This window comes from Panthera uncia, chromosome B4 (genome assembly GCF_023721935.1).
Source record: "Panthera uncia isolate 11264 chromosome B4, Puncia_PCG_1.0, whole genome shotgun sequence".
NCBI lineage: Eukaryota > Metazoa > Chordata > Mammalia > Carnivora > Felidae > Panthera > Panthera uncia.
The window spans coordinates 183,456-195,581 of record NC_064809.1 but is presented as its reverse complement, the minus strand read 5'-3'; the positions used below and the strand labels follow the sequence as shown (position 1 = coordinate 195,581).

At 36.8% G+C, this 12,126-nt stretch overlaps 1 protein-coding gene across 11 annotated transcripts in view; it reads right to left on the bottom strand.

Annotated features, from left to right (window-relative positions):
- The window catches only part of ZMYND11 (zinc finger MYND-type containing 11), a 133,549-nt gene that overhangs the window by 45,429 nt on the left and 75,994 nt on the right, over positions 1–12,126 (bottom strand). For all 11 annotated transcript variants that reach the window (XM_049626753.1, XM_049626749.1, XM_049626750.1 and 8 more), the window contains one exon: positions 3,493–3,652. In XM_049626753.1, the coding sequence (XP_049482710.1) occupies positions 3,493–3,652 (160 nt within the window). The remainder of the gene's footprint in view (positions 1–3,492; positions 3,653–12,126) is intronic.

The following is a 12,126-nucleotide window of genomic DNA, read 5'->3' as shown; positions in this document are numbered from 1 at the left end:
ATTTTATCACTTTCTCCAAATGAGTCACCACTTCAACAGGGCTATCGTGCTGGTTTGGATCAGAAATCACTCCAGTCTAGCAGAAGGCACCTCAGTACAATGGAGGCCACTGTCCTGACTTATACAGGCTTCCTTTTAAACAGATTATATATAATTATATCCTGACATACTATTAGCATTAGACATTTATTACGTGATTGCTGGAATTAATAAAAATAATGTGTATGATATCCATATGTTTCAATTATATCAGTTTGTAAAAATAACTAGCAAGAGAAAAGGTAGCCGAGGTGGAATAAAAACATGACACCAACAAGCCCTCTGCTCAAACACGGAGGAGCAGATCAGAACTACCTGGTCTTTGCTACCATAAAGGACTGAAGACAAGACCATCCAAGCTCCGTGCTAACCAGGAATATACCTTGGGGACTTACTAAGGAAAATCTGCCTTTTCCCCACCTCTGAGGTACAGCTAACACTTTTAGAGGTTATAGAAGGAAAAGAAGAGTTTACTACCCATTTTCAAATGACAGAACTTCCTGAGTAAAGAGTATTTTAACCCCCAATTAAAGGTTTAAGACAAATAACAAAAAAATCTTAATGCATTTCCTTCCCAAGGCCATATACATCTAATTGACTTTTTCTTCTCTTGGGAGTCGGAAAGTCAACAGGATTAATAATAACCTACATCTTTCCATTTAAGAACTCAAGTGTTCAGAGGATTCCACCATGTACAAGGTGGAGAAGGTATGAAGGAGGCCCCAGACCCAATGCCTGGACTAGCGGGGTGGCCACAAGCCTACAGAGCGCTTCTGTGCAAGTCAGAACAGGGGACCCTTCCCCAAGACTGGCTTCATTAGGGGAGAGACGTGCCGTATGGGAGGGCACTGCTGGTAGTGCAGACTGGGTGCACTTCCCAAGCTCTGTGGTTCAGAATGGGCCCAGACACAGTGGCCCACATGCACGGGCCACGCAGTTCGAGATGTTTGCGTGACACACGTCAGCTCCATGTCCTTCTAGGGTATCCTTAGTGTATGAAAATGGGAGCATGACCTCCCTTAGGGAACAGGTGCTAACCCAGTCATGGGTCTAAGATACACAATCTCATCACTCTGTGGTTCCACCTCAAACAAATCCAGGGTCTTGGGGAAAGTTCTATACAAAGCTCCTTGTGTTTAAAGATACAGGTTAAAAAGTAAAAAGACCCTGATGAGAATTTTTGCTTGTATGGTTAGGAGGAAATGTATGTGCTTTTGCTAAACTGTATGTAGGCATTTCTTAAGCATATTTGTTCACTGGCCAAAATTTGCTTTGAGTACACAGCTATATGCTTTATACAGATAATTTCACTGAATCCTTAAAACAATCAAGTGAAATAGATATTAATACGCCCGTATTATAGGTGAGGAATGAGGATCAGAGGTTAAGAAATTTCCTCAAGGTCACACAACAAAATAAATGTTTGAGATGGGGTGGAAACGCCATCTATTAACAATATAAGACCTGACCCTCTTTCTGCTGCAATACACTGTCTCCAAATTTTTATTTTATTTGCTTATTCTATAAACTAGGCACAATTTTATACACCTAGTTGTACTTGTGTACATGCATACATATAACATGCATACTTAGTACATAAAATGTTTATAAGAACCAACCAGAATTAATAAAACCTGTACACTGGTTGTTTCATTTACATACAAAATTTCATCTTGAAAAATGAAAAAAGAAAAAGAAAAGGATGATGCTATAAATATGTAGACTAAGGACATGTAAAAATAAAAAGAACACAGAATCCAATGCAGTGGTGAACGTATAATAGCTCATTAACTGCTTGTTGAAGTAAACTGAACAGAGAACCTCCAACTTGGAGGGGAAGAAAACTTACGGGAAGTAAGGAGAAATAAAATCATTTGCATGAAAAATGTACACATGGTCCACAAACCAAAATCCTACGGATTAGATTAAGTTGCACTTACTATCGGTTAATTATATATAAATATCAAAAATTACCAGTATCGCCATCTATACTATACTATACATCTATACATGTAAACTTCCCAGTGTGTTGGGATTAGACATTTTCTATTACCTGGATTATATTCAATGTATAAAAAGGTATCAATTATCAATGTCTGATGGGAGATTTAGATCACCTCATGCTATAATTATTACGACTTGGCCCCCACAGTTTCTTCATCGGCAACAAAGCTCTACTTTTCTGAAAGGAAGTGAACAGAGAAATCACCATGATGGAAACATTCTGACTTAAGATTTCAAGAGCACTTCTAGTGCTCACATCAGATGATACCAGTGACATTAAACATTTTTTCTTCCACATTTTGTGTTTATGGAAAATGTGAATTTTCTTTCCTAAAACTTTGAAGGCACAGATTCAACTGACAAACACAGCACTGAAACTGAACAACTTCCCTAATGTTTAAACTTACTGCTGCCCCCATGGACCAGCTGCCCCCAGAAAGCATGCCCCTCGGGCCTGACGGCGGGCGTGTGCGCCCATACATCCACCCGGGAGCCAGAAAAGGAAAGACGATTCACAATTCTTGGGAAATGTTTCCACAGAGAACAAATTTTAAGGTTTTGTGTCATTTTTATGAGAATTCATGATAAACACTCTCAAAACACCTACTTACTAAATCGACTCCTTTCAGAAACTAAAAAAAATTAGTATCTATTATATTTGAAGCCTACCATCTTTAAATGATGTTCCTCAGCAAAACTTAAGACTTTTCTAATCAAGAAGTATCAGAGGCATATAAAGGTAGGAAGATAAAAATATTACACAGGAAGCCAATTTTTACACAAGAAAAAAAATGCACTTCTCCATGGGCCCCTGAGTATCCAAGTATAACGTAAAAGGAAAGAGAAGACTAAAATGTCCTCACTTCAAAGAGGAGTCAAAGTAAGAACTAGGCAAAACTATAAAGAAAATTTAACTCTGTCTTTCCTGATTTGTATTAGAGTGCCACCAAACCAGCTTATGGTCATGGTCAGTGAGGACACAGGCCAGGGGACCCTAACGTGGCCACCGCTGTTCCTGCAGAAACCCTATGGACAGGTGGCTCTCGGCGTGGACATCACCCAGCCTGAAGTGAGCAGTTTCCCAGGGAAGGCCATCCTCCTTTTCACTCTGTCTAGATGGCACTGACATTATCCTACACTGAAACATTCTTTACTAGCATTTACTGAAGAAAATAGGAATACCATTAATTACATGTACATTAAAAGGGACTTCATTTTACAGATTCAAGGTAACCTAGACAGAGAAAGCAGGCTCTCTGTAGAACTGAGTTTTCTCCTAAAGAAGAACAAAATTATCCATCCAGCACAAGTATGCCCTTAAGGTTAATAAAAAATACTGAAGTGAAATATCACTAAACTTCTAAAAATCAATTTCTACGGGTTGTATTTAAATGATATTCAAAAGCTTAAAATCAGCACCTCCACATTTATCAAATAAAATATACTTACAATCTCATCTCCTGGCAACCAGTATCCTTCCTGCTCAATACCAGCCTTTGAGCCTTTGCAGCCCACTGTTAGGGTTTCCACAATGAGACCATCTTTCACAGCCAGGCTCAGCTGACGGGTGGTCTCTTTTGGATGCATACCGTGGACTCGAGACATATACCTGAACACAGAGGGAAAGCAAATTTAAAAACCCCTTAGTACTAAAAAAAATAATAAGAAAAATAAGAAAAACAGAGGTGATTTCTCTTTTGTTACAACTCGTACTTACAAGGGCCCTACTGAAGAAAGAAAGTCCTGAATATTTAAGTCTTTTAATTACCATGGTATTTTAAACCTTAATTCTATTTGTATATTTAGAGGAATATTTGTTCAAAAATAGTCTTTAACCAACAATATAAATCCCTTAACAGATTTTAGTCAAACATCTCATGTAGTTCTGGCTTCTAGAGTAATTACCACTAACTCCCACTCTTCAAATTCTAAATTTAGAATTTTATCATCTCTAGTCACAGGACTTCTTAATATAAAAGAATACTTGGACTCAAAACTTAGGAAATGACACTAAGGAACATATAACAATTACACGAATGGCTGTCGACATAAAGAAACAAGAATGTATGTTGGGATCAATAAAGCAAAAATGTGATTTTCAATGAAATAGACTTTGGATTCAATCAATAAAGCCTACAGGCACTCCCTGGTTTACATTCACGTGGCATTTCATTTAATTTCTAGAAATGCAATATCTCAAATGTACTCGGGACCACAGAGAATAACACTTAGGTTCCCTTGTAATTACCACCAACCATAGTGAACTCATGTTAACACTACGGAATCTTTGCTTCATCGCTTGTTTTTTAAGGAAATAGAATGTTACACATATGGTTGGATTTGTGCTGTTCTCCATTTCCCTCCATTCAAACCCCAAAAGCCTCCTCCAGTAAGCTACTGGACAAAGAGCTTCCTCTGGACATCCAGACACAAAAACATACTATGTGGCAAGTCAGGCCATCTGTGGATGCTCCAGAGAACCTGGCACGGAGAAGACGTGGGGCCGCACCCACAGTCCTTAAGGAAATTTACTAGCACACAAGAATTTTATACCAAATTAATCTGTCATTTAAGTATCGAAGCATTCACAACAAATCATTTTGAAAATGCAAGAATGTATCATAGAAGACCCTTCTAAATTCAAAGGATAAACTTCAAAAAAGCAAAGCAGTGAACCCGGCAGAAGGACTGATGTGCATGCAGTCTGTAGAAGATCACGGCTTTCCGTTTACGAGACCACCAACTCTCACAAGGTGCTGCTCCATCTATCAGTGCGGCTAGCTGCAAGGATAGGAAGAGGAGGGTGGGGACGGTGGTGAACGCACGCTGGCCTCAACAGAGCGACACCCCAGCACATCCAACCCGGCAGGAGAGGCCCAGGAGCCCCACAGTGCCGCCTGTGCTGCCAGAGGCGCAGCCCTCTTTCCATGTGCAGAGTCAGTGCAGAAATTGTCAAGTCCAGGTGCGATGGGGGAAGGGACGTGAACCCAGGTGACTGTGTCTTAATTTCCTCATTGTTCACAGGAAGGAGCCAACAGAAATGAGCTCAAGTACACCATCTCAATTCACAAAGGTAACCCTCAGAACAAAAATACAAACCTTCTAAATGATCTGAAGAAACTCCTAAAAAACATATTATGTGATGAAGCACAGAAACACCAAAAGGAAACAGGAAGCATATATTACACACGACGACAGGACCAAAACCAAGTTTGTCTGTTTAATAAATACAGTTTGGCTAATCTCCATAGTACGAAAAAGACAGACTGAATCACAACACTAAAAATACACAGTCTACAGGACACACTTTTAAAGTGACTCAGACAACTGGACAAGAACGGGCACAGGCACATCATAAAAATGCAACCCAAACGAAACAGGATCGACACTGTAATGGACAGGATTTGGAATCCAAGGCAAAAATCAGGTTTAAAAAAAAGACAAACAGGGCATAGGTTGTTATAAAGCAAAGACTGTAAGAAATAAAGGAAATATTGACAGGAATACAGAATTATGCGACTCCTCTCCATCCACAAAACATCTAGTGGACAAACCTAAGTATTCATACAGAAGACCTAATTAACAAGGCAGAAGGCAGATCTAGTTAAATTTATTCTGAAACCCAAACATAGCTTCAACAGGTCCAAGGAAAATTCTTTACAGTTGAGCATAAAATTGGACACAAAAACAGCCTTATTTCAGATTCCAAAAGTGATGGCAGACACTTGCTAGTTGCAGTGAAAGTAAACAAGGTATTAATAATAATGGAACTGGAAAACGCTCATGAATAAGTCAATCAAAAAGGTTATCTAAAAATTGCAAAAAAAAAAAAAATCTAAGCACATAACTAAAAAGCTAAAGCAGTGCCTAAAAGATAAAAAGTGAAAACTAACAGTCCAGGAGCCCTTCCTTAAGAGAAAAATAGAGATATCATTAGTTGACCTAATCAACAATGAAGACACAAATCAGAAAAACATACATACTAAGACATGTCTACGGAGCCATAACCATAAGTAACAAAGAAATTAAAACAATTATAAGCAACTACTTTGTTTATTTCTGTGCCAAAATAGAAGATAAACACTATAATTTTCTAGGAAAATATTAATGACCAAAACTTGACCACAGAAAAAAACAGAATACTTGAAATGGGCAATTTCAAAAGAAATTAATGGAGGAAGTTGGCAAAGAGCTCTTTCAGAAAAACACCAGGTAGGGACGTTTTCACAAGGCACTTCTATCAATCTTTTAATGGTCAGATAACTCCAGTATGATATAAACTTTTCCAGTACTTAATAAAGAGGGAATGCAAGAAATCTAGCAAACTAATAGTAACAAACCCCTACAAAAATAGCGAAGAAAAAGAAAACCAGTGTCCCATAGGAACAGATAAAAATCCTAAATTAAGTATGTGAATATAGTCTAATATTATTAATATAAAATAAATGTTAATATATTAACACATTCAAATATCAAAAGAATATACTATAACAAGGGTTTAATTCTAGGATTTCTCCAAAGATTTCTTATTACAAAGAAATCTAGAAATATGATTCATCCTATTAATAGATCAAAAGTGAGAAATATATGTGTTAAAAGTGCATTTAGTAAAATTCACCATCCAGCCCCGAACAAAAGGGAATGAGTAAACACTTCCTTAACGTGATCAGGAATATTCAAAGATGCCTTTAACCCTATGCCAAAGGTAATAACCAACATACCTAAAAAAAGGAAATAAAGTGTAAAAGTTGGTAAAGATTTAAAATAATCATTATTTGCAGATTATATATCTAGAAAACCTAAGGAAATCAGCTGACACACTATTTTAAATAACCAAATAATGTAATCAATTATTCATTTGAGTACAAATATACTAAAATTAACAGCATTCATATAAACCAAAAAAAAAAGTTAAGAAATTTAAAATAAGACCACAATTGTTTACAACAGCAATAAGAAAGATAATACAGAGTGATAAACAGAAGAAAAGACAAGATCTGTATGAAGAAAATGCTGAAATGCAACGGACATGAGAGGATGAACACATGCCTGATATCTGAATGGAAGACAACAAAATCCAAATTGCCTCCAAGATCATTTAATAAAATGCTACCACAAAGTAGGCAAGTTAATTCTAAAGTTCTGTAGAGAATTAAAAAACAACTTCCCAGGAAAATTCTTTCAGGGAAATATAAGGTATTAAAACACTGTTGAGCCAAAGTAATTAAACTTTTGTGTGAACAGTAGGCCAATGGAACAAACATAAAAGTCCAGAAAGAGACCCAAATACGCATTTTGACTATAATAAAAGTGCCATTTCAAATTAGTGTGGGAAAGATTAATCAATGAACACAGGACACTGGGACAGGGGGCTTTGCTACCTTGAAAAAGAATAAAGATGGGGCCGTGCCTTAGTCTGTGCCCATAAGTAAATTCTGAATAGGTCAGATTTAGGTACTGAAAACAAAACCACAAAATTATGACAAGGAAAACACGGGAGAGCAATCATGGTGCGAATAAAACCTGCCTAATCTGAAACAAAAACCAGAGTGATTTAAAGAAAAGATTGAAAAATTTACATAAAATCAGCAATTTCTACATAGGGAAAAAAACATGATAACCAAAGTTAAAATCACAAATGCTAACCTGGGAAATATATTTGGAACACACAGACTGAAAGACCGAACTTAAATTCTACATATTCTTAATATATTAAAAAAAATCCTAATTAATAAGGAAGACCACAAAACAGCATTCTGTGACTGTCATAGGTCTGGCACACTGTGCAGACAGACAGGACTTGATGGGAAGTATATCACAGGTGCCATGTAAAAGAGCGCTACACTGTGGGGCAAATGTCTACCAAGTATAGAAACGTATACACCTTCAGAGCCAACAGTTTCACTTCTGGAAATTCATCCTATAGATACACTCAGACATGTGTGAAATAATATATATACAAGACAGGAAATTCATTTTAGCATTGTTGGCAACAAGATTAGAAAGAATCTAAAAGTAAATCTTAGGGGGCTGGATAAATTGTAATACTACAGCTATACCAAAAATTATTATATGATTGTTAAAAAAGTGAAGCAGTGTTGTCGATCTTATTAGGACAATGTAAGTTCTAAGATATATTATGTTTAAAAAATCTGGGCATGAGGTTATATCCAACATCTATAAAGAACATACAACTCAAGAGCAAAGTAACAATCCAATTAAAAAATGACAAAACATCTGAATAGACACTTTTCCAAAGAAGAAATAAAGATGGCCAACAGGTACACAAAAGATGCTGAACACCACTAATTATCAAGGAAATGCAAATCAAAACCACACACACACACACACACACACACACACACACACACACACACACTCCCCAAGCTGACAGATACAAAGAACAGATTGGTGGTTGCCAGTGATGGGGTATAGGGATGGAGGTGAAATGGGTCAAAAGGTCACAAACTCTCAGTCACAAAATAAATGTCATGGGGGAGAACACACACAGCATGGCGACTGCAGTTAACAACACTGTACTGCATATTCGGATGTTGCTAAGAGAGTAGATCTTGAAAGTCCTCATCACAAGAAAAACATTTTTTTCTAACCATGCAAGGTGATAAATGTTAACTAGACCTATTGTGGTGATTATTTCACAGTACATATGACCCTAAACAACACCAAGGTTAAGGGCGTCGACCCCCTGCACAGTCGAAAATCCACACAGAACTTTTGACTCCCCAAAATTTTACTAACAGCACACTGCTGACCAGAAACCTAACAATATAAATAGTCAATTAACACACATTCTACATGTTATATGGGCTACCTATTACATTCTTACAATCAAATAAGCTAGAAAAAGGAAAATGTCTCTAAGAAAATCAGAAGAAAAAGAAAATACATTTACAATACTATATATACCATCTGAAAAAAAAAAAAAAAACTCGTGTAGAAGTGCACCGTTAAGGGGTCAACTATTTATACAGATACTGAATCAATTATACAGATACTGAATATACAGGTACTCAATCATTATGGTGAGTACCTGAAACTAACGTTATTTGTGAATTATGCCTCAATTAAAAAAAAAAAAAGAAAAGAAAAAGGAAATCAGTGAATAAAATCATGGTATGAAACGGTCCAATTTCTCAAAAACATTATATAATCATCTCTGTACATGCATAAGAGCTCCAGAGGTAGATCCAGGAACAGTGGAGAAAGTTCAAGTAGAACTAAGTGGCTCAGAAGCAGGGGTAGGATGAAGACATTTTCCCATGGTCCCCTCTTCAGAACTTGACTGTCCATCTATTAGATGTCCATCAGTCCATCTGAAGACTGTTGTTACTTTTAAAAGCCAGCTACCATTTACCACCTCTCCAGCAATGCGTGGAAGTTCCCTCCTCCAACACAAGCTTGCCCATCTTGGGCAGCCCCCTCCTTTCTTTTCAAACTCATCTTGGCTCTTCTTGGACATTTATTTATCCATAATGATTTTAAAATCAATTTGCCAAGATCCATGAAAAATATTGACATTTTCATTAATTTGAGAACAACTATCATTACAATACTGACAGACTTGGTACATCTGTTCATTTACATCTTCTGTGTCTTTAACAAAGTTTTATAATTTTTCTCCCTAAAATTCTTGCATATTTTTTGTGATTTTTCCTAGGTATTGCCTATTTTTTGTTTCTTTTGAAAAAGGGAATTTATTTTATATACTATTTTCTGGCTGATGGCTGCTAGTATATACTGAGAAACCTTGCTAAACGCTCATTAAAGTATTTCTGTTTAAGTCTACTGAACTGTTTAAGTCTATTAAACTTGCCTTTTTTTTTTTTTTTTTTTTTTTTTTTTTTTTTTTTTTTTTTTTTTTTACTGTGCTGACCAGGACTTCTAGCACAACACCACTGGGCTGTGATGGCGGGTATCCCGCTCTTAGATTTTGCAAAGATTATAATAGTTCACCATTAAACATGACACTTGCTGAAGGTTATTGATAGATGTATTTTATCAAAATAAATAAATTACAAATACGATTGCGTGCTAAGGATACATACAGGTAGCTATGTCTTATTAAGAAAATTCTTTTCCAGTCTCAGTTTGCTGTTTTAACAAGAATGGCATCACATCATTCCTTGATGTTTTTTAATCCGCTGAGTGTAACCACACACTAGCACGCACACAGCTACAAAACGTGCAGTAAGACACAGTAAGAATTTTCTTCTCTTTAGTGACAACAGTGTGTTGGGCTAAAAGGAAGCTGTTCCAGTCCAGGGGGGAATGAGGGGTACACACAGGGCACATGAGGAAGGACACGGGGTAGACTCAGGAAGCCCCTTCCACAGGGACAAGACGACCAGGAGAAGGCAGGGGTGAAGCACTTGAACATGAGAATTGCATCCAGGCAGAACAGTGCTACCTCCCAGGACCGGCACATCCTGGGAATAGCGCAGCTCTGAGGGAAGGGCTTTTGTTTTCTCAATGGGAGGTCTGGGTTTAGGTTATTTAGAATAAAGAATAAGTGATGAGTACGCATCTAAAAGTGTCATCTAAAGGCTAGGAACATGTAAGACTGTTACATTAGCCTTGGAATCTTCTCAGATGGGTACTATTTACTTCCCGTGAAGGCCTTAGGACCTATTTGCTGAACTATCTGCAGATGCAGCCAGAAAATTAGGAGATGAAAAATTATTTTAGATACCGCTTTGCATAAAATTGGCACTCAATAAATGCTTCTCGGATATATAAAGGAGTAACAGAATTTCAATATCACCTTTTAAATCTTTTATTTTAGACTTGCAGAAGAGTTGCAAAAGTAGTAGACTGCCCACATGCCCTTCACCCAACTGTACCTAATGTTAACATCTTAAGTAAAAAAGTACGATTATCAAAAGTTGTTCATTTTTCCTTTAAAAACTTATTTTTTAAATTGAAATATAATTCACATATAACATAGTTTCAGGTACACAAAATAAGGATGCAATATTTATATAGATTGCAAAACGGTTCCCACAGTAAGTGCAGTTGACAGGTACACATTTCTTTTTTTTTCCTTTTTTTTTTAAGTTTATTTATTTTGAGAGAGAGAGAGTGAGAGAATCCTAAGCAGGCCCCACACTTTCACCACAGAACCTAATGTGGGGCTCTGTGAACCACATCGTGAACCACAAGATGGTGACCTGAGCCTTAATCAAAGAGTTGGACGCTTAACCAACTGAGCCCTCCAGGCGCCCCGACAGGTAATCGTTTCTTAATGTCATAATTAACACTGTAGAATGTAGTACACTGGCACTTGTAACTATAGACTTTATGCAGGCTTTTTTTTTCTGTCTGAGGGACCAAATTCACGATGTCTCAGTATAGGACTTTATGAGCTTAAGAAACATCCACAAATGAAAGAAAGGATATCATAAAAATGTATTAAGAAGAAAAATGAGTAACGACTAACTCTGCCCCACAGAAATTATTATGAAATACTTCTAGGGAAAGTGACAATAATCAGGTTGGCATAAAATTTTATTACTGCTGACAGTACCAACCATTTAAAAACAATGCACTGGACAGAAACATTCAAACAAAAGATCAGAATACCTAGAAATAGGTCCAAGTACACAAAAATCTCATTATGAGAGGCAAGCATTACAAAAGAAGGGAAATTTTAACAATATGTAGCAAGTGATAGTAAACTAACTAAATGCAATCTGGATAAAAATAATCTAGATCTGTACCATAAATTCTGAATAAATCAAATTTTAAGTGTAATGCAAACATAAGAATGAACTGGAATAAAGTGTCTATATATTCTATTAAGGGCCAAGTAAGAACTAAAATGATAGAAGAAACAAAAGAGAGCTTTAAACACATAAAAGATTGCAAAATCTAAGAGTAACAAAACTCAAAACAGGAAACAATGAATTAGCAAAACGACATACCAGGTAGGACAAAGGTGAACTACATACCTATCAACACTGTGCTGAAGGGCTCCTTTTGTGTGTGTGGTCTACGCAGCACATCCAAAACTTTAGCGAGTAACGCAAGACCTTTGGTTAACGTTTACTGTGACAGACATCACCA